At 50.9% G+C, this 20861-nt stretch overlaps 1 protein-coding gene and 1 pseudogene across 2 annotated transcripts in view; one reads left to right on the top strand and one right to left on the bottom strand.

Annotated features, from left to right (window-relative positions):
• Window positions 1-20861, bottom strand: part of NR5A1 (nuclear receptor subfamily 5 group A member 1) — a 47515-nt gene that overhangs the window by 4471 nt on the left and 22183 nt on the right. Inside the window, exons 4-5 of the mRNA XM_079962142.1 lie at window positions 8912-9031; window positions 7812-7959 (exon numbers count right to left, since the gene is read on the bottom strand). Coding sequence (XP_079818268.1) covers window positions 7812-7959; window positions 8912-9031 — 268 coding nt within the window. The remainder of the gene's footprint in view (window positions 1-7811; window positions 7960-8911; window positions 9032-20861) is intronic.
• Window positions 1003-3581, top strand: LOC307207938 (U6 snRNA-associated Sm-like protein LSm3 pseudogene; annotated as a pseudogene). Its single transcript has one exon. The product of its transcript is annotated as a U6 snRNA-associated Sm-like protein LSm3 pseudogene (transcript).

Below are 20861 nucleotides of genomic sequence, written 5' to 3'. Positions count from 1 at the left end.
ATGATTCTATGATTCTATGATTCTATAATTCTATGTGACCTGACGGAAGCATATGCAATTTCATGTGGTGTGGAGAAAGCAGAGTTTTCCCCGCTCCCTCTCGCCTGACGACACCAGAACTCGTGGGCGTCCAACGAAGCTAAATGTTGAGATTAGGACAGAGAAAAGGAAGTAGTTCTTCATGTAGCGCAACATTAAACTATGGAACTCCCTCCCACAGGAGGCGGTAAAGGTAAAGGGACCCCTGACCATTAGGTCCAGTCATGACCGACTCTGGGGTTGTGGCGCTCATCTCGCTTTACTGGCCGAGGAAGTCGGCATACAGATTCCGGGTCATGTGGCCAGCATGACTAAGCTGCTACTGGCGAACCAGAGCAGCGCACGGAAACACCGTTTCCCTTCCCACCGGAGTGGTACCTATTTATCTACTTGCACTTTGACGTGCTTTCGAACTGCTAGGTGGGTAGGAGCAGGGACCGAGCAACGGGAGCTCACCCCGTCGCAGGGATTCGAACCGCCGGCCTTCTCATCGGCAATTCCTAGGATCTGTGGTTTAACCCACAGCGCCCCCCATCTCCCAACAGGAGGCAATGATGGCCACCAATTTGGAGAGCCTTGGAGGAGGTTTGGACAAACCCACTGAGGAGGAGGAGAGGAGCCACAGTTACTGCGCTGTGCCTCCGTGGTCAAGAGGCAGCGAGGCTTCTGAATACCAGATGCAGGAAAACACAGGAGAGGAGACCTGCTCTTGTGCAAGGATCCTGCTTGCTGGTTTCCCACAAGCATCTAGTCAGCCACTGTGAGAACAGGACTAGATAGCTCATTGGCCTGATCCAGCTAATGGCTCTTCCCACCTTCATAAGCTTCATCTGCCTGGATGAACAAGGACTGACCTTGCCAGCTTATGCTTTGCGGATGAGCATCAGGCTGGTAAAGGCTATGCGAGACAAACAAACTGTATCGGACAATCAGTTCTTCTTCTTGCATTATGATGTTCCCTAAACAAACCTTCACTTCAAAGCCTCTCTGTTGTGTTCCTCTTTAAACACCGGCTGGAGGGATTGGGTCTTAATCTGTTTGGCCTTCCCAGGTGACAGCAGGGCTCAGCTAACATGGAAACCGTGATCCAAGGTGAAGCAGCTCAGCCAAAAAGCAAGGCGTAGGAGGATGAGAGAGACAGGTGTGAAGGTGTAGCGATAAGCATATCCCTCTTAAGCTGTGCACCTGCCTGAAAATGTGCCTGCTCGTGTACACTGCTCTTGAAAACTTGGCAAAAGTTGCCAGTGCAAGCGTCCTTCCTTGGGCCTGACTTCATCCGCTGAGCGTGGCCACAGGGGCCAAGCAACAGCAGTGGGAGGGGGCTCTAGCTCAATGGTGGGCAGCCACCTGTTCTTGCCATGCTCACAAGGGGGAGATGAGGCAGAGCCTTTTCAAGGCTAAGTGGGAAGACACAGCGGGCGCTCTGGGGGTGCCACCAAAACCTCTCCTCCCTCCCTCTCACTCCCAACACTCAGCCTAGAACCACAGAATTCTGGCCTCCCCTCCAAAAGGGAATTGAAGGGGCTTTGAAAAAATGGTGGTGGACCAGCAACAAACCACAAATACCGTAGAAGAGCCCTTGGATCTCATCAGGCTCGGTCTTGATGAACAAATTGATGTAAAAATGAGAAATGACCGAAAACTTTGAGGCAGATTACATGCTTGTGACCAGCACTTAAATATGATTTGGGGTGATGTTGAGGAGACCGTGACAACAATAGAAATGGATGAAGAAACCTATGAAGAGATTTATAAATCTACCAAAAGGAATATTCCGATGCTGTTTGTCTGAGGAAATGGGAGTTGTAGCTCCTCCACTGAGGGTTTGGCTGAAACCATGAAAAAAATGGTCATCGTTTCAAAAATGTTGGACCTCTGGACACTGTCTTCTGATACCCTTAAACATTAAGATTCTGCCCTTAATTCTGAAAGACCATCCAAACCTGACTGTTGTGAAGGCGTAAGATCATTTGGCATATAAGTTGATATAAGGGTTTTTTTCCGAAATAACTTAAGTGCAGGTGTCTTTATGTATCAAATCAGTGGATATAACCATTTTAGTTGCGCTTGTGGCCGCTGATCTTTTTAAAGAAATAAACCTGTTTGGGTTGTGTGTTATTTGTATGTACATGTTTATAAGCACTTTCCCCATTTCGGCGGTGGGGCGGGAAGCGCATTGAAGCATTAGAAAAGGTTTGGGAAAGGGCCGTCAGAATGACCAAGGTGAGGGTGGAGACATGGATGGAGGTTGCAGCTCTGGAGACTTTTTGATTTGGAGAAAAGGTGAGTCAGACGCAGCGTGGCAGAAGTGTATAAAACCATGGAAGGCACAGAAGAAAGAGGGAAGTTATTCTCCCTCTCTCAAAACAAGAGAACTCCGATGAAACGGGAGTTTGCTGGCACTGAAGGACAGCAGCGCTCCAGAGCCTCAGGCAAAGCACATTCCAAGCCCTGAATCTGGTACCTCCTGCAGGTGAAGCAGGTGCAATCCTGCAAAACGACGGCATTCCCCTTAAAAACAGCAGTGAGATTTTAGTCCTCTTGGTCCTGAAGAAAGGGCTGGTTTAAATACCTCACCCTAAGGCTTGCACACAGTTCCCAGGGGATACAACCGAGCCTAACCACCTGTAACTGAAAACTACAACAACAACAACAACAACATATTGCTTCCTGCTGCATCCCACCTGGGTAGAATTGTAGGCTGCAGGGTCCTTGGGGCAGGGACCTGCCCTTGTGTCCTCTGTAAAGCAGTTCTGGGTGGCCTGCTGCCCTCCAAGCATTGCTGGACACACAGTCCCATAGTCCCTGACCAGGCTGGCCACGGCTGATGGCAGTTAGAGGACTGCATGGCTCTCATCCCTTTAAAAACACTTAGGACTTGCTTCTCTCAGCCATGCCAACTTCTGGACCCAGCCCAACTAAAGGCCAACAAGGTCTTCCCAAAAGGTGGAGTGCCAGTATCACAATGGCATTAGACAAATCTGTGGTGCAACTCTTCTGGTGCCCTGGCCTCAAAAAGGGATGTGCAACTGGAAAAGGTTCAGAGAAGGGCAACCCAAAGGATGAGGGAATGGCAAAGCTGGATTTAGGGGAGCGCAACCAGTTTCTCTGCACTGGGCGCTGAGCTGAGAGGCGAGTGCTGCAACAATGTGAAATGGAAGGCAATTGGGGGGGGCTGGATTTTGGCATTGCACAGGGCGCCACTGAAATTTGGAAGCCCAAAGTTCACTGGGGACGTAGGGACTCCCCTGTGAAGAAAGGCTGCAGCAATTGGGACTTTTTTGTGTAGAGGAAAAGTGAGAAAGAGGCAGCAGCAACATCAATGCTCATAGAATTACACGTGGCACAGAGAAAGCGGGCAGAGGAAAACTTTTCTTCCTCTCTCCTCACGCCAAAACTCGGGGATAGCCAACGAAGCTGAAAGTTGGAAGATTCAGGACAGATCAAAGAAAATACCGTATTTTTTGCTCTGTAAGACTCACTTTTTCCCTCCTAAAAAGTAAATGTGTGTGCGTCTTATGGAGCGAATGCAGGCTGCGCAGCTATCCCAGAAGCCAGAACAGCAAGAGGGATTGCTGCTTTCGCTGCGCAGAGATCCCTCTTGCTGTTCTGGCTTCTGAGATTCAGAATAGTTTTTTTCTTGTTTTCCTCCTCCAAAAACTAGGTGCATCTTGTGGTGTGGTGCGTCTTATTGAGCAAAAATATGGTACTTCTTCACACAGAGAAGAGTTTAACTATGGAACTCCCTCCTGCAGGAGGCAGGGATGGCCACTGACATGGAGAGCTTTCCAAGAGGATTGGAACGACATCTGGAGACCCACAGGTGGAGAACCACTGTATCAGCCTTTCTCCACCTGTGGGTCCCCAGATGTTGTTGAACTACAACTCCCATCACCCCTAGCTAGCAAGGCCAGAGCTCAGGGATGATGGGAGTTGTAGTCCAACAACATCTGGGGACCCACAGGTGGAAAGAGCAGGAGGGGAGAGGGCACTCTCTGGCACTTGGCCGCTGCTTATGGGTTTCCCATAATGGGCGTCTCACTGGCCACTGGGAGAACAGACTGCAGGTCTGGGAGGGCCACGGGCCCCATCCTGCCTCAGGGCTTTTTCCACGTTCCCCTGACCTGGGCCTTGTGCTTAGCCCCTGAGGTGCTGACTGCCTCCTTTCATTTCTGAGTCACTGCTGGGATAATCAGGCACGCAATTATGGAATCTCTTCATCTGCATAACATTATCGTGGTTTTCGTTTCCAGGAGAAAGAGGGGGAGGGGGACACGCAGCCCTCACACTCGCACACCCTAGAAGTTACGCTGCTGAAGCCTTCTCTTCCCTACCACACACCCCCCCACCCCACCCCACACACACACACTTTGAGGTGGAGCAACAATAGAGGGTTCGTCTTGATCAACTCACCTGGTTTGCAGAAGAAACCCTATTCACGGTTTAATTGAATATTTGAATAATCTTTTCATTCCTGCAAGGCATAAAGAATGTTGTCCAAATAACATCGACGCGCTCCATTGAGAGAGAGCGGCTGCAAAGACTCCGTCCTGTGACAAAAGCCGCCCCACACACAGGCGGAGCTGCCGAGACAATTTCTATGCCCTCAAGAGTTCTTTGCATTCAGCGCCGCTTTTGTCTGCTGGAGGCTTCTGATAAATTGCAATCGCTTAAGGGAATGCAGGCGCATAAAAGCCGCTCTTGCTCCGCATCCCCTCGAGTGGCTGGCTGGAGAATGGAAGTCAGGCGGGCGCGTGTGGAGGGGGGGGTCAATCCATTAAGCTTCTATTAAGCCCTTCTGGAGAACAAAGCTAACCTGTGCCGTCCCTCATAAATATTGCTGTTCAGAGGAGCCCTAATTTTAATTAAACCTCTTTTACCTGCTCAGGAGAAAAATCTATTTAGACTCAAATGGCGCCCTTTCCTCCCTGCTCTCGCACGCCTGTGTTTGTGCATGCGCGCACGCACACACACACATACACACAAATGCCAAGTGCAGATTGTGAGCTGGAGGGAGAGAGAGAGAGAGAGAGAGAGGACATTCTTTTCTTCAGGGCAAATGCAGCCGCATATATAAGCGAGGAGGTGGCAGCTCCCATACAGCCGAGGGCACACTGCTTGCAGCATAATCGGCACCACGCTCAGAGAGGGAATTTGGGCATGGGGCATGGGCAGAGGGCAACCTTTTGTTCCTGGTTTTCTTTCGGGGAAGGAGAAAAGCTTCCACACCAGCAGCTGGAAGTTTTAACGCAATGCACAAAAAGGGAAGGGAAGGCATCATGGAGGTGTGGGGGAGGGGGGGTCCTTTGCTGCGAAGCCAAAGAGAAACACCAGTTGCTGAAAACCCACAGGAGGCCAGAGTGTGCTGGCACTCAGGTCCTGCCTATGGGTTCTGGACTCGATGGGCCCCCTCGGGCCTGACCCAACGGCAGAGCTTGTCTTATATGCTCTGAAGAAGATCATTTGACCCAGAATTCTTCTGGAAGGAGGAAAGGAAGCCCTTCCTCACACAGTGCATGATTAAACCATGGATCTCTCTCCCCCAGGGTGGCCACCAACTTAGATGGCTTTAGAAGAGGACTGGAAAAAGTCCAGGAGGAGGAGGAGGAGGAGGAGGAGGAGGAGGAAGAGGAGGAGAGGGCTATCAAAGGCCACTAGTCACAATGGTTATGCTCCACTTCCACCGTCAGAAGCAGAGGTGTCTCTGCCTTCCAGTTGTGTAGAGAGAACTCTGTTTGCTGCCTTTGCTCAGTTCCGGGGCTTGAAACCTCTTTGGGAGTGGGGACGGCTGCAGTTCCTGTCGCTTTGCACCATGTGGCTAAGGGACAAGGCAGGGAATTGGTGGTATTTAGAATCTTTTGAGCGTGTTAAATCTGAAGCAGCCAAACCTGCAACATTCTCTTGCCTGTTCATGGAGCTTTGAGTTCAAGATCAAGGAGCTAGAAGAGCTGCGTGTGTCTAGACCAGTTCTTAATTTCCATTATTGCTCAAGTTGCAACCTTTAGCTGGCGGTTCTGACTTCCATACCCTGGTCCCCTAGAGGGATGCCGTACAGAATGTAGCATGAAAAAGTTTCACAGCTGTGCCACTCTGCGGCTGGGTCATAACTGGCTGAGGGGAGGCAGGTCCATAGCTAGGGGTTGGTGAGGTGGGCCCCCGCCAGGTGTGCAAGCAATGGGGGGGGCAAAATCAGCTTAAAATATGTCCATAAATATAAATATTGATTATTGCCTCATAAGAATAGAGGGTGAATAGAATGGGGGGGGTGGAGGAGAGGTGGAAAGAAGAGCTAATTTGTCTGTGGCTCGGGGGCGCAATCTGGACGGTTTTGCCATGGGCGCAAGATCACCTAGCTATAGCTCTGGCAGGAGGGAAGAGTGTTGATGTGCTCAAGCCCTGGTTGTGGTTTTTCCACCAGGGCCCCTGGCTGGACAATGTGGAAACAGGAGGTTGCCACTGGTCTCATCCAGCCTCGATTTATGCAAAATAAAGAGGCTTGATTTGCATTCAGGTTGCACAATTCAGGTACAGAATCCCGGGCGGGTTTTAGGCATGAAACTGGCAAACACAGCATTTGCCGGAAGGAGGAAACTTTTCTGAACCTTTTTTCTCAAAAGGAGCCTGGACAACAGCTTTGGCAGACGTCCCAGAAGGATACTGCAGCCGGTGTCATTTCCCTCAGAGAACTGCAGCGCTGAGCACTTCCACAGAACAGGCAGAAGCTCTGCATTTCAGTTGCTGGGTTCAGCTGCCAAATGGCATTCTATGGGTAGAGGCTGGGATAAAACCGCAAGCCTGAGACCCCAAAGAGCAGCAGCTGCTGCCAGTCAGTGTAGGCAACGCTGGGCCAGACAGACCAACAGCCTGAGACTTCAGCACTAACTCCCCAGTGCAGAAACGGTCACTGCTTGACCCCTGCCGCCCCAGGGCTGGTGAGCAACCTTGTAGGCCTAGCAGAAGCAGCCAACACCACCCTCAACCACTCCTGGTGCAACCATTTGTAGGAGAGGTTGTGGAGGGGGCGGGAGTGTCGCTCATACCCACACAGACGGCCCTGCTCCACTGCCATGCGCAGGAGGGGAGGAGGCAAGGCTGCCTGAACTGGTGCAAATCAACTTCTGAGCAGAAAGAAGGGGTCTTTGGGGGCAGGGATCAGAGGCAGGTACCAGACAAGACAAAACTGACTCCTTTGCAGACCGCACTCCCACATTTCCCTGTCAAGGTCAGAAGTTGTGCACAGTTCCTCTGGGCGATAGGCAGGGCTGTAATCTCCAATGGCTGACCACATTCGAGGCTGTCCCTGAATTCTTCGGGACACAAACACAGATGAATAGTAACTGCTTCATGCCCTCAGCTCTCAACAACACGCTCAAGGAGACCGCCAACATCCATGTTTTTGGAAAGGCCTGTCCAGCAATGTTCCAGTTTACCAGCTGCTGGAGGCCGCAAGAGGTCAGGGGTGGGGCCCTCATTGCTTAGGTCCTGCTTGCCTGGGCACTGTGAGAGGAAGAGGCTGGACTCGATGGGCCTGGTCCAGCAGCCATGCTCTTAAAACGTCCTTCTGGCAGCAGGGAGAAGGCAAAGACAAAGGGGGCTTCCAGCCCCATCCGCCAGACAGATGAACCCACAAGCAAAGCAAGTCTCCTCCAAACACCTCATGTGGTTGAGACCTCAGGGTGGGAGGGGGGGCTGAAGCACAAAGCTCTCCATGTCAGCCCCTGTTTGCTCTTCCCAGGTCCCTCGCTACCCCACCCACGCCCCTCGGCACTTACCAAGGCTGAAAAGGATGAGGAACTTCAAGCAGACAAACTCCTGCCTGTCCACCTGGAGAGAATGAAGGTGAGCCACCAGCTGGTGCGCTCTCAGCATCAAGTTGTTCAGGATGGATCCCGCCTGCATGGTAACGGTTGACATGTTCACCTGGAAGAAAGGAGAGGTGGGCAGGGCTCAGGACCCCCGAAAAGTACCATCTTGTCAGGGGAACAAAGATGTTCAAGAGCTGGGCGGTGGGGGACAACCTCCACCAGAAAGACTTTTGAGCAAGCAGCTGTTAAGGCAGCAGTTAATGGGCTGAGTTGTTGACTAAATTACAATAAATATGGTTATATCTGGGTGCTGGCTGTACACAGAAGGATAAGTAATAACGACCAAAGTCTAACTAGCCAGGCGATCCAACGCAGGCTGACTCACAAGTGATGTCCCTTAGCACCCCATAGGGCTTCCTCCCAAGTAAGTGTGCAGAGAACTGCAACCCAAAGTCTAAATATGTGCAATGGAGTACTTGCAAATTTTCTTCCCCCACCCCCGGCCTCTATCTCCCTCTGCCGTGGGGCAGGGGACCTGTGTCCTCTTACACTCTGTACGTTCCTGGCAAGTCATCGTTCTTATCTACCCACAGCAATAACAGCTCTCCATATCTGCTGTTGTTTATGTAGCCAAAACTGCCCCAGCCATGCTTGGTGGCGGTGGTGGGATTTGGGGGCGGAAGAATGTAGAGGGAATGCCCACACACACACAGTGGTGTAGCGTGGGGGGTGCAGGGGGGCCGGCCGCACCGGGCACAACATCTGGGGGTTAGGGGTAGGGGTAGGGTTAGGGGGCGCAAATTACTTGCCTTGCCCCGGGTGCTGACAACCCACGCTACGCCACTGCACACACACACACACACCCAAAAAAAACCAGATGCCCAGTGGGCAAAGAAGGCTGACCAACTTTTGGGGGTGGGGGCGATGAGACAAGGGGGTGGGCATGGGGAAAGGAAAGGAAGTGGCCAGAATCCCGAGCAACAGCAGTGGCACTTCGCGCTACGACATTTTGCTGCAGCATTTCTGAACAGGGCCATTGCAGAACCTGCAGACACTAGTGCTTTTACCTCTTGGCCTGTCACCAGCAGGATGCTGTGCTCCTTCCCATGATGCACTTGGCGGAAAATGTAGTCAAAGACCAGCAGCTCACTCCAGCAGTTCTGCAGCAGCTTCATCTGGTCACCCACCTGGGACGAGGAGGAGGAAGAGGAGGAGGGAAAGAAAACAGCTGAGAAGCTTCTTCCAAAGAGGGTTTTGTAATAGCAATAATAATAATAATAATAATAATAATAATAATAATAATAATGGCATTTGTATATCATCCTTCATTCGAAAATCTCTTGGCAATTCACAACATAAAAATACAAAATGAGAACACAAAATACATTAAAAAAAACTAAAGAACAAACCAATAACCTTCCTCCCACAAAGACATTTAAAAGGACATAGAGTGCCTGGCTGAAGAAAAACATTTTCACCCAACCCCTAAAGATATAGAACGCAGGCGCCAGACGAGCCTCCCTGGGGAGATCATCCCACAACTGGGGAGCCACCGCAGGAACGGCCCCGTCTCGTGTTGCCGCCTTCTGGACCTCTCATGGAGGAGCCACGTGGAGAAGGGCCTCAGAGGATGATCTTGGGGTCCAGGTTAGTTCATATGGGGAGAGGCAGTCCTTGAGGTACTGCAGTCCTGAGCCATTCAGGCTGTAGAGGCCGAAACCAGCACTTTGAACCAGGCCTAGAGACTAACTGGCAGCCAGTGCCACTGGGTCACCCTCAGTGTAACACGCTCAAATGGTCTCATCCCAGTGAGCGCAACCTGGTCACCAAATTCTGCACCTGCTTAAGTTTCCAAACCATCTTCAGAGGCTGAACTATGCATAGACGACAGAAGTTAGGCTTTCCCCGTCCAGATAAGGACATAGCTGGCCACCAGCCAAAGCTGATGGAAGGCGCTCCACACCACCAAGGCCACCTTAGCTTCAGGTGGCAGCAGAAGGATCCCAAGCTACATACCTGCTCCTTCAGAAGGAGTGTGACCCCATCAAGAGCAAGAATCTGACCGGAGTTCTCCACTCATGTTCAAGCCACTTCCTAGCTTGTTTCCTAAGCCTCTATGAAGGAGGAGAAGGAACTCCGGGGCATATGTGTCAATGGTCTTAGTCATTCAGATATTCCGGGGCTTTGACAAGAGTGGCATGGCCTTCAGTATGCAGAGCAGATGTTCTGCCACTGAGCTGGGACCCTTTCCAGGTCCGGATCCTGCTAGGTGTTACAGATCACTTAAACAAGAGGCAACAGGGCATGCATTTGATGTAACGACTCTTTTCTCACTTTATAGGGCCTTCTCAGTAGTGGCGCCCGCCCTGTGTAATGCCCTCCCTTCAGATGTGAAGGATATAAGCAGCTATCTTCTTTTTAAAAGACATCTGAAGGCAGCCCTGTTTAGGGAAGTTTTTAATCTTTAATGCTGTATTGTTTTTAACACTTGATTGGAAGCCGCCCAGAGTGGCTGGGGAAACTCAGCCAGATGGGTATAAATATATTATTATTATTATTATTATTATTATTATTATTAGGGCCCCAGGACTTCAGCAAGACCTACTGAGGATGCCTGCCCACCCTGCACCCTGTAACCCCCCCCCCCAGCTGAGCACACTGAAGGGTGCCTTGTGGCTACACACAGCCACTTTTAAAAAAATTTGTGCACAGCACCTGACCTAACACCATTCTGGGATCTTTCAAAGGCACCTAAGAACCAGAGGTGCTTAGAAGGCTGGTCCCCACAGCCAGGTAAGCCCACCTGACAGAAAAGGTCCCCCACCAGCAAACACTTGGGCCCCACTTAAAACCTGGAGCCAGCCCTGCCATAACTCCACAGGGCAAATGCAAAGTGTCCTTCAGTGGCTTCTAGGTCAAATATCACCAACCTGCTACTGTAAAAGGTTAAAGGTGTGCCAGTTTAACAAATATTTAAGCCTTAATTGTCACTGACTAATTCTTGCATCTCCTTGCCCTTCTGCTCCCACCATACCGCTTCCCCCAACTAAGATTTCAGTTCAGGCACCTGGCAGAGTGAGCTGGAGTCGCAGCAATAAATTTCTTAGCCTTTAAGGTTCCACAAGACTTTCAGATTGTTCCTCCGAGTCACAACTTTGCCCCCCGCCTTCTAGACTTGTGCCTCACTCGGCTAAGTGCCTGTGTGAACAGGACAGAGCCATGGGTCTCCAATCCGCAGGGCTGAACAGCACTTGGGGACGCAGGTTGATAAACTGTCCAAGATTTATGGCTTTATCTGCCATGGCAAAAACAGTCCCTTGCTGCAACTTTTTTAATGGGCAAATTTATTAGGACAGCAGCTTCTGTGGGGCAGCATCTGGGGCAGGCATGCAGGGCCAGGGCCCCAATCCACAGAGGGAGCAGGAGGGGCTCCGAGAGCCAGTTAGCAGGTCGGACAAGGACCTGGGAGGCCAGGCTTCAGATCCCTGCTCCCCCATGAAGCTCCGCTGGGGGGGGGCAGCCTCTGCCTCTCAGCCTAGCCTACCTGGCAGGGCTGTTTTGTGGATGAGAGCCTTGAGCTCCTTGGAGGAACAGCGGGGACATGAATGCAAAGAGTAAGGACAGCAAAGCTCTTTTTGGAAAGTAGGGCAGACCCCCTGAGGAACATTGGGCCAGTCACTGCTTCTCAGCCTAGCCTACCTCACAGGGTTGCTGCAAGGATAAGAACACAGGCTAGGAAGACACACACAGAGACCCATGTGCACTGCTTAGAGCTCCTTGGAAGGAAGGCAGGAAGGAAGGAAGGAAGTGCAATGAATTGTTTCAGCCTCCCTACCTCCTCCTCAGGCTCCAGGGGCAGTTTGTGGGGGCAGCTCAGCAAGGCTGGCTTTGGAGACCCCACCACCCACCACTCAGCTGCAAAGCATGCACAGCTCACAGCGGGAGATCACAATGGCTGCTTGGCTCATCTGCTCTCTTATCTGAGTCCCTTCCCGGGCCAAGCATCTCGCCCAGTTCTCAATACAGTGTCTTGCTGGGCGCATCCCCCATCCCTGAGGGAGGGAGAACCGCCCCGTTGTTTCCACACAAAAAGGCCAGTGTCTCTGGGGAGGCTGCTGTCGATACATTTTGCCCTCCGGGACACAGTATGTGCTCCTCCAGCGTGAAGGAATGCAGAGTGGAAGGAACCGGCTGTTAGGGAAAGCCCCCACTTCACTCCCCGGTGCCAGCAGGGTGCCCTCTCCCCCTCACCCGCATGCCCAGGAAGGATGGGGGCAGGTTGCAGAGGAGGGGGGGTGCTGCGCTGCTAAATCCATAGCAGTCTTTTAGAGGTTTGGGGCCCCAGAGGATACCTCCAATAATCTCCACCTGGTAGCCTTTCACAAGTTGTATTCTCTCTCACACACACACCCAGGCATCAGCTGTACACCCAGAAGGGTCATCATAATAATGCCGTCTTACGTGGTGTGATGCTGTGGTCTAAACCACAGAGCCTAGGACTTGCCGATCAGAAGGTCGGCGGTTCGAATCCCTGTGACGGGGTGAGCTCCCATTGCTCGGTCCCTGCTCCTACCAACCTAGCAGTTCGAAAGCACGTCAAAGTGCAAGTAGATAAATAGGTACCACTCTGGCGGGAAGGTAAAGGGCATTTCTGTGCACCACTCTGGTTCTCCAGAAGCGGCTTAGTCAAGCTGTCTGTGGACAGACACTAGCTTCCTCAGCCTATAGAGCAAGATGAACGTGCAACCCCAGAGTCAGGGGTACCTTTACCTTTACCTTTACCCTACTGGACTGTGGAAAGGATCACTGCCTTGCACTCAGTCAGAGCGCTGGTCCATTTGGCACACCTAGCATACCCTGACTGGCAGCCGTGGCTATCCAGGGTCTCAGGAAGGGTGTGATCCCAGCCCTACCTGGAGATGAGGCCACTGGGGATTGAACCAGTGAACTTCTGCATGCAAAGCAGGGGCTCTACCCCCAGAGCTGTGGCCCTTCCTCTGTCAAGACTTGCAAGATGCACTTTGGATAAATGAAACACCCCAAAAAACACTCCGGGGCCTCTCCAAACCAGGGACGGGGACACAGACACACACACACAGAGAGAGACACACACACACACACAGACACACAGACACACTGTCAGGTGTCTTCTGCAATAGTAATATCTCATTAGTGGTGGATTTGTTCTGAACGAAGTTCTCCCCAAGTTCCCATATTGTTGACACCTGGAGGGGCATCTCTTGTGCTTTATAGCTCAACAAAAGTGAGACAAAACAAACAAATACACAAAAGGGAACATTTGTGGTATGCAATGTTGCAGGATTTCAGCAGGAAGTTATGGGACAGGCACTGATTGGAAAGGAAGCAGTTTGTACCTGCAAACGTTTCAGTGAGGACCACACTGCACCAAGTATAGCAAGATTGCCCTTAAGTACCCAGATGCCTCCACGAGGAGGACAGGTCATCACAAACACGCCCTCAAATGCAAAGCAAATCCTGGCATCCCCGCTGCCCAAGGCGGCTGCCAGCACAGCCAAGCCAGGGGTTCAGCTTCTCCAGGGACACCACCCACAGAGAACAGTCTTCAGTCTAAGAGGCAGAAGTGAAACTGAAGCTGGATGGGTGAGTGTCAGGGAGCACGTCCCCCCCCACACACACACAAAAAGGAACACTTCAGTAAGCAGGGCAGTTTATTATCAGTTTAGTTTACGTACTTAGATAATTGTGAATTGTCCCATTGTATAGTTCTCTGGGCAAAGCAGACTAAAAAGTTTATTCCAACCCCTCAAAAGGGTTCAGCTGAAACACAGGACAGTCAAAAATACGACAGTAAAATCCAAAATCCAGCAGAGAAAGTAAAACTGACTCCCAATCAAGCTTGTCATAGTCCCAAAAGCTCTGGGCAGCGTCAGTTTGGACAAAGTTACATTAAGCCCTTCCCTCATTTCTCCCTCTGCCCCACAAAAGAGAGCTACTTGCTGCCTTGCCCCCCCTCCAAGCTCCCCTCAGGCCACCTGCTTCCCCAAAATGTTGCTACTCTCCTGCAGCAGACACCTTGACAGCGTTGGCAAAAGTGAGCAGAGCATTTCATGGACTGTGAAGATGCACACACACACACACACACACACACACAGCCCTACACTTCCTCCCGAGAGCTCAGGCTTCTGCGCCCATTGTGCAAGGCACTTATAATAGAAAAAAGACAGATGTGGAACGAGGGAAGCAGAGGACGCCGGGATTCCCCAGCAGAGAGTGGCAATAAAGCAGGAGCCGGGAGAAAAGAAAAGCTTTTATAGGGTTTGCACACTTACACTGAGAGAGATTGCTCAGGGAATGGGAGGTGGAGTTGCAGGAGACTTCCAGGACTCAACATTCCTGCCTCTGCCAATGCATAATCCCAGGAACTGCCCCACTCAGGCAGGTCCTGTTGCTAGCAATGTCTATGTGCTCCTTATTTGCAGAGACGTTAATTACACCTGCCCACCTAACAAACCTAGAGGGGAATAAGGCTCCCATTGTTGCCATTTTGCAGATAAGCAACTGAGAACGAGGGCAGCGGTTGAACCTGCAGCCCACCTTCCCAGACCTCAGAGACTACCACTTTCTCTTTCAACCTTGCTGGGGGGTCTCCTCTTCCCTCCCTGTCCTACAAGGGTGTAAGCAAAGCACTATCTCTTCCAGCCCACAGGGTGCAAACAAAGTAATACCTGTTTCAAAGTGTGTGCATGGTGCAAACAAGGAAGAAATGAACATGAACAAAGTGCAATTCCCACAGCCTCTTTTTGTCATGAGATCACCTCCTTTGCACACGCAGACTGAGAGTTTGCTTTAGGGATCTCCATGCTAATGGCCAAGGCACAGATCTCGTCCAGGAGACCTAAGCAGAGACAGCTCACACCAATCAAAGCATGATGCTACTGGAGCCCGTTGCTTGATGGTGTTAGGCAATGAACCTCGGGTCACAAAGAGTCAGTTCTAACCAGCGTAGCGTGGGGGGTGCAGGGGGGGCCGGCCGCACCGGGCGCAACATCTGGGGGTTAGGGGGCGCAAATCCACAGGTTAGGGGGCGCAGATCCACGGGTTAGGGGGTGCAAATTACTTGCCTTGCCCTGGGTGCTGACAACCCACGCTACGCCACTGGTTCTAACTGCTAGGAAAGTCAGAGTTTCTCCACACCCCCGACCCACCAATTATCAACAGCAGCCAAAAAGAGGTATAATGTGTGGGGGGGGGTGTAGGCTAGTGGGGAAAGGAGAAGGGCTTTTAATTGTCTTCGCAAACCTTCATAACAGCAGGGTGCAATGTGGGCTAGAACTCCACTGCTTGAAGCTGACAATTAACTCCTTGGTAGTTACAGAAAGTGTCTTTTCTGGCATCAAAGCTTTCCAAGAGGAATTAGGCTGGGGGGGTGAGAGACACCTACAAGCCCGTGTCCCTCTGACCGATGACCTTTGGTGCACAGCGCTCCAACACAAAGAGCACTGGTCCCAAGTAGCTATTTAGAGGTGCAAATTGTTTCAAGGTCTGCGTAATGTGCCTGGCTTGTGTAACAAGGGTGCTGCAGAGTTCAGGGAGTACAGAGGGAATGGGTGCCTTGAACTGCAAGTGGAACAGGCCAAGGACACAAGAAGGACGCCCAGCTCTCACGGTGGACAACCAGGTGGCTCTACTGGTAAATCAGCAAGCAGGATTCCACCACAGCAGCCCTCTGCCCCCTCCTGTGCCAGTTTCCAGCCACTGGCGTTCAGAAGCAGCCCTGCCTCCAACTGTGGAACTCCACGAGATTTGAAAACCTCAAGCAAAATTCTTCCATGCAAGTCACCTGGAGGGGTTTGAACACACCAGTTTTGCCTGCGTGTCTGTGTGTGTTGGAAGACTTGCAGCCTCCGCCAGAGGCAGGTTTAGGGGAGCAGGACCAGTCGAGTTGCGCTGGGCGCAGAGCACTGTTTGGGACACTGCAACTATGATTTAGAAGGGAGGGAGGGAGGCAGAGGGGTTCAGAATTTGGGCGTTGCACAGGTCACCCATTGCCTCTGCTCCCAAACCAAGGAGAGCCCTGTGGAGCTAGGGGTTGCCCACTGCTTCCACTGCCCTTGCTTCTGCGCCACTGAGAGCAGCCACAAAAAGGGGGGAAGGCAGAGGAGAGGCAGAGGCTCTCCCGACCCCCTGATCTCCAAGCCACAGAAATGTCTGCAGGTGCTGGTTGCCTCATCTAAAAAAAGGACAGTGTAGAGTTGGGGTGTATGGCATGTTAGGGGAGGGGCAGGACCTCAGGTGGGGGGAGCACATGATGCTCCTTCTGAGGTAGTCCATCCCCCTTTGGTCCCCACTCTGCACTCAGCTCTCAACTGTGGCTCCCAGTAGCTGTCAGCATGAGACAGGAGCCACAAGCCCAGCAGCAATGGCTTCGACTGGCTGGCTAAATCAGGTGAGGGGAGCTAATGGGTTTCAAACCCTCAGTGAGTTAGGAACTTCCCCTGCATGCGAAGACAAGGTTCTCACGCATTGAACAGATGAGACCAAGAGCGGGTCAAGAAGGCAGTTTCTGCCTGCGCTGCAGAGGAAAGTGAGGGGTAGGTGGGGCTTGTCCACCTGGGAAGGAAGCCCATCAAGGAGAAGGAAAACTGTCCTTAAACCTCTGCTGCCTTGCAAGATATCTTTGGGAGGGAAAAATGCTAAGGAGCAAACCCGACACAAATGTGGAGTGTGGCTCTTTGTATGCCTCCATCAAGCAACTCTTACACTTAAAGGCAAAGGGACCCCTGACCATTAGGTCCAGTCGTGGACAACTCTGGGGTTGCGGCGCTCATCTCGCTTTATTGGCTGAGGGAGCCGGCTTACAGCTTCCGGGTCATGTGGCCAGCAGGACTAAGCCGCTTCTGGCGAACCAGAGCAGCGCACGGAAATGCTGCTTACCTTCCCGCCGGTGCGGTACCTATTTATCTACTTGCACTTTGACGTACTTTCAAACTGCTAGGTTGGCAGGAGCAGGGACCGCACCCTGCTCACACCGTCGCGGGGATTCGAACTGCAGACCTTCTGATCAGCAAGTCCGAGGCTCTGTGGTTTAACCCACAGTGCCACCCGCGTCCCCTCTCTTACACTTAAGCTGGTGCCAAATGTCTTGCTGTGCTCTCCTTTGGAAGCAGGCTGAGAGTATCATCTGGGCAGCCCAGAACCTCCAGACACACTGCCTGGGTTTGCACCCTGGGGAGGTCACTGCTAAAAAGCAGCGGCTTGCCTTCTCAAGAGAGATGGATGCCAGCCACGAGGTGGGAAAAGTGCAGAAAAGGGCAACTCAAAGGATAGATTGGATGGAGTGACTTGCCTATGAAGAAAGGTTGTAACTTTGGAGACTTTTTCATTTATAGAGAAAGGGCAAATCAGAAGTGTCACAACGGAAGCTTATAAAATCACACGTGGTGTGGAGGAATGCCAATGAAGTTGAATATTGGAAGATATTGGAAGACAGAGAAAAGAAAAGTTAAACTATGGGACTCCCTGCCACAGGAGGCAGTGATGGCCACCGACTTGGATGGCTTGAAAAGAGGACTGGGGAAATTCATGGAGGAGGAAGAGAGGGCTGTCAATGTCTTCAAGCCAGGATGGCTCCAAAGTTTCCCATCTGAGGCATCTGAGAGCAGGGTGTTGGACTCAATGGCCCCTGGCCTGATCCAGCGGCCTCTTCTTGTGCTGTTATGATCACTCAAAATGAAACGTGTCCACAAGTCTCTCTGAGAGGCTGCTACGGATGCAGACACTGCAGCAGGGGGGGGGGAGTTGCAGAGGGCACAATTATTTGGTGAAGATTGGATGCGTCCCCTCGACAATTGGGAAGGGACAAAGCTGGGCCAGGAGATGACAATCAAAACCTTTCACAAATTGAAGGTGTTAATAAGAGGTTAACACCCTTCAGGTGTCGCAGCGACTGACCTCTCCCCTCCCCCAACCATCACCAAGATCATCAGGAAAACAAGATGTTGTTTAATTGCCTGCCTAGATGTCAGTTCAGCACAACAGGCTTGCAACTTTCTCCTTCCCTTCTCGGTTCCAAGAACTGGGTGTGCAGGACATTTAACCCTACCTAAAAAAAAGCAAAAAATGCAAATGTGCAGCCTCGCACGGCCTTCCCTACAGATGTTATCAGACTACAATTCCCATCGCTGCTGACCTCAAGCCATGTTGGCTGGGGCTAATGAGATGAATCTGTCAATCCAGCTTTCCACAAGTAAAAAAATAAGAAATCCTCATGAAAATTCATCAGCGTTTAATTGTGAATTTCACCTAATAAACACTATTTTTCAGATGCAACTTTGATGAACTTAAAACATTCCTGCAATCATTTCCCCCTAACATAATGAATTTTTATATCTAATTGTACTAATGCATGCCTTTTTAGGCACACTTCCTCCTAATGTATGCACACTGGATGGGGACCTGCATTACTTAATTCAGAGAAGTATGAATTTTGAAAGATAATTGTGTTTCAGCTCACTTGGAATCACAGATTTGTAGGGCTGGAAGGGACCCCAAGGGGAATCCAGCCCAACCCCCTGCAGTGCAGGAATCTCAGCTAAAGAATCCATGACTGATGCCCACCCAACTTCTGCTTAAAAACCTGCAAGGAGAGTGAACCACCTTCTGAGGAAATCTGTTCCACTGTTGTATAGCTCTTACTGTCAGAAAGTTCTTCCCTAATGTTTAGGCTGAATCTCCTTTCTCGTAACTTGAATCTGATAGTTTGGTTCCTACCGTCTGGAGCAGCTTGCTCTATCTTCCAACGCCCCGTCCAGTATCTGAATATGGCCACCTCAGTCTCCTCTTCTCCAGTCTAAACACCACCATATCCCTCAGACATTCATTTTAAGTCTGGGTCGCAAGAGCCTTTATCTTCAGTCGCTTTCCTCTGACCCCATTCCAGCTTCTCAAAATCCTTCTTCAGGATATTGTATTGGTTCAAGTTGTGTGGACTGGGTTCTTTTCCATCAAAACGCAGACAAAATATCACCTCTCCCTTATAGTTAATGGGAGTGGAGATTCCCAATACTACTTGGCATTCCAAGGGAAACGGGTGCTTTCATCTGGGTTTAGCTCAACTAGATTCAAAAACCATCCACATAAGTTAAGCACAAACTCCACAGTGGAAAGGATGTCCCCACCTGCCCCAGCCAAAAATCTATAGGCAAACCAACAAAATGAGCCCATCCAGATGGAGTCGTAAATGTATCATAACTTTCAGTTTTAGTATCAGTTAATATTGCTGTTGTTGCTCCTGTATAAGGTAAAGGTAAAAGTAAAGGTACCCCTGCCCATATGGGCCAGTCATGACCGACTCTGGGGTTGCGCGTCCATCTCGCTTAAGAGGCCGGGGGCCAGTGCTGTCCGGAGACACTTCCGGGTCACGTGGCCAGCGTGACGAAGCTGCACTGGTGAGCCAGCACCAGCGCAGCACATGGAAACGCCGTTTACCTTCCCGCTATAAAGCAGTACCTATTTATCTACTTGCACTTAAGAGTGCTTTCGAACTGCTAGGTGGGCAGGAGCTGGGACCGAATGATGGGAGCTCACCCCGCCACGGGGATTCGAACCGCTGACCATACGATCGGAAAGTCCAAGGTGCTGAGGTTTTACCCACAGCGCCACCCGTGTCCCAGGTGTTCCTGTATACACATTGCTATAAGAAGCGGGGGTACATTATTATTACTGTTTTTTAATTGTTCTGGTGTATTTTGCCAGGGAAGCTATGGTTTTCCCAGTAGTGATGTATGGAAATGAGAGCTGGACCATAAAGAAGACTGATCGCCGAAGAATGGATGCTTTTGAATTATGGTGCTGGAGGAGAGTCTTGAGAGTCCCATGGACTGCAAGAAGATCAAACCTCTCCATTCTGAAGGAAAGCAGCCCTGAGTGCTCACTGGAAGGACAGATCCTGAAGCTGAGGCTCCAAGACTTTGGCCACCTCATGAGAAGAGAAGACTCCCTGGAAAAGACCCTGATGTTGGGAAAGATGGAGGGCAGAAGGAGAAGGGGACGACAGAGGACGAGATGTTTGGACAGTGTTCTCGAAGCTACCAGCATGAGTTTGACCGAACTGCGGGAGGCAGTGGAAGACAGGAGGGCCTGGCGTGCTCTGGTCCAGGGGGTCACAAAGAGGCGGACACGACTAAACAACTTAAGAAGTGAGTGTTCCGGTTTTCGAATATTCTTTGGAAGCCGAACGTCCGACACGGCTTCTGCGGCTTCTTGATTGAGTGCAGGAAGCTCTTGCAGCCAATCAGAAGTCGTGCCTTGGTTGTCGAACATTTTCAGAAGTTGAGCGGACTCCCGGAACAGATTCCGTTCAACAACCAAGGTACGACTGTAATGCAATGCTATGTTGCGTCAACAGAAGTCTAGTGTCCCGATCATTAGAAGTCATAGTATTGCTCTATTCTGCCTTGGACAGATCCCACCTGGAGTCTTGTGTCCAGTTCTGGGTGCCACAATTTAAGAAGGATGTTGACAAGTTGAAATGTGTGCAGGGGGAGAGTGACCAAGAAGATCAATGGTCTCAAAACCAGTGCTATTTTTCCAGAAAAAGAGGTGCCGCAACTCACCCTGAACGCCTCTATTGTTCTCTTATAATGGCAATGGCGCCCACCTGAGAGGTGCAGGAACTAAGTTCTGGTGAGTTCCGGGGCGGGGGGCGTGGGAGAGCTCTGTTCACAATCAAGACTGATGATGAAAGCTTGAAGGATTTGGGGATGTTTAGCCTGGAGAAGAAAAGACTAAGAGGTGATGGGATAGCCATCTTCAAATATATGAAGGCTTGTCACTTGGCAGATGAAGCAGTCTGGTTTTCTGCTGCTCTGATGGGTGGGACCCGAACCAATGGATTCAACTTTTTTTAAAAATGGGGTTCCAACAAAACACTAGGAAGAACTTTCTAACAGTAAGAACTGTCCAACAGTGGACTAGACTACCTGAGAAGGTGTTGGTGGGATCTCCTTCTTTGAAGGTTCTTAAGCAGAGTTGGGT

The sequence above is a fragment of the Podarcis cretensis genome (genome assembly GCF_951804945.1).
Source record: "Podarcis cretensis genome assembly, chromosome: Z".
Taxonomy (NCBI): domain Eukaryota; kingdom Metazoa; phylum Chordata; class Lepidosauria; order Squamata; family Lacertidae; genus Podarcis; species Podarcis cretensis.
This window is presented reverse-complemented; position numbering and strand designations above follow the sequence as displayed.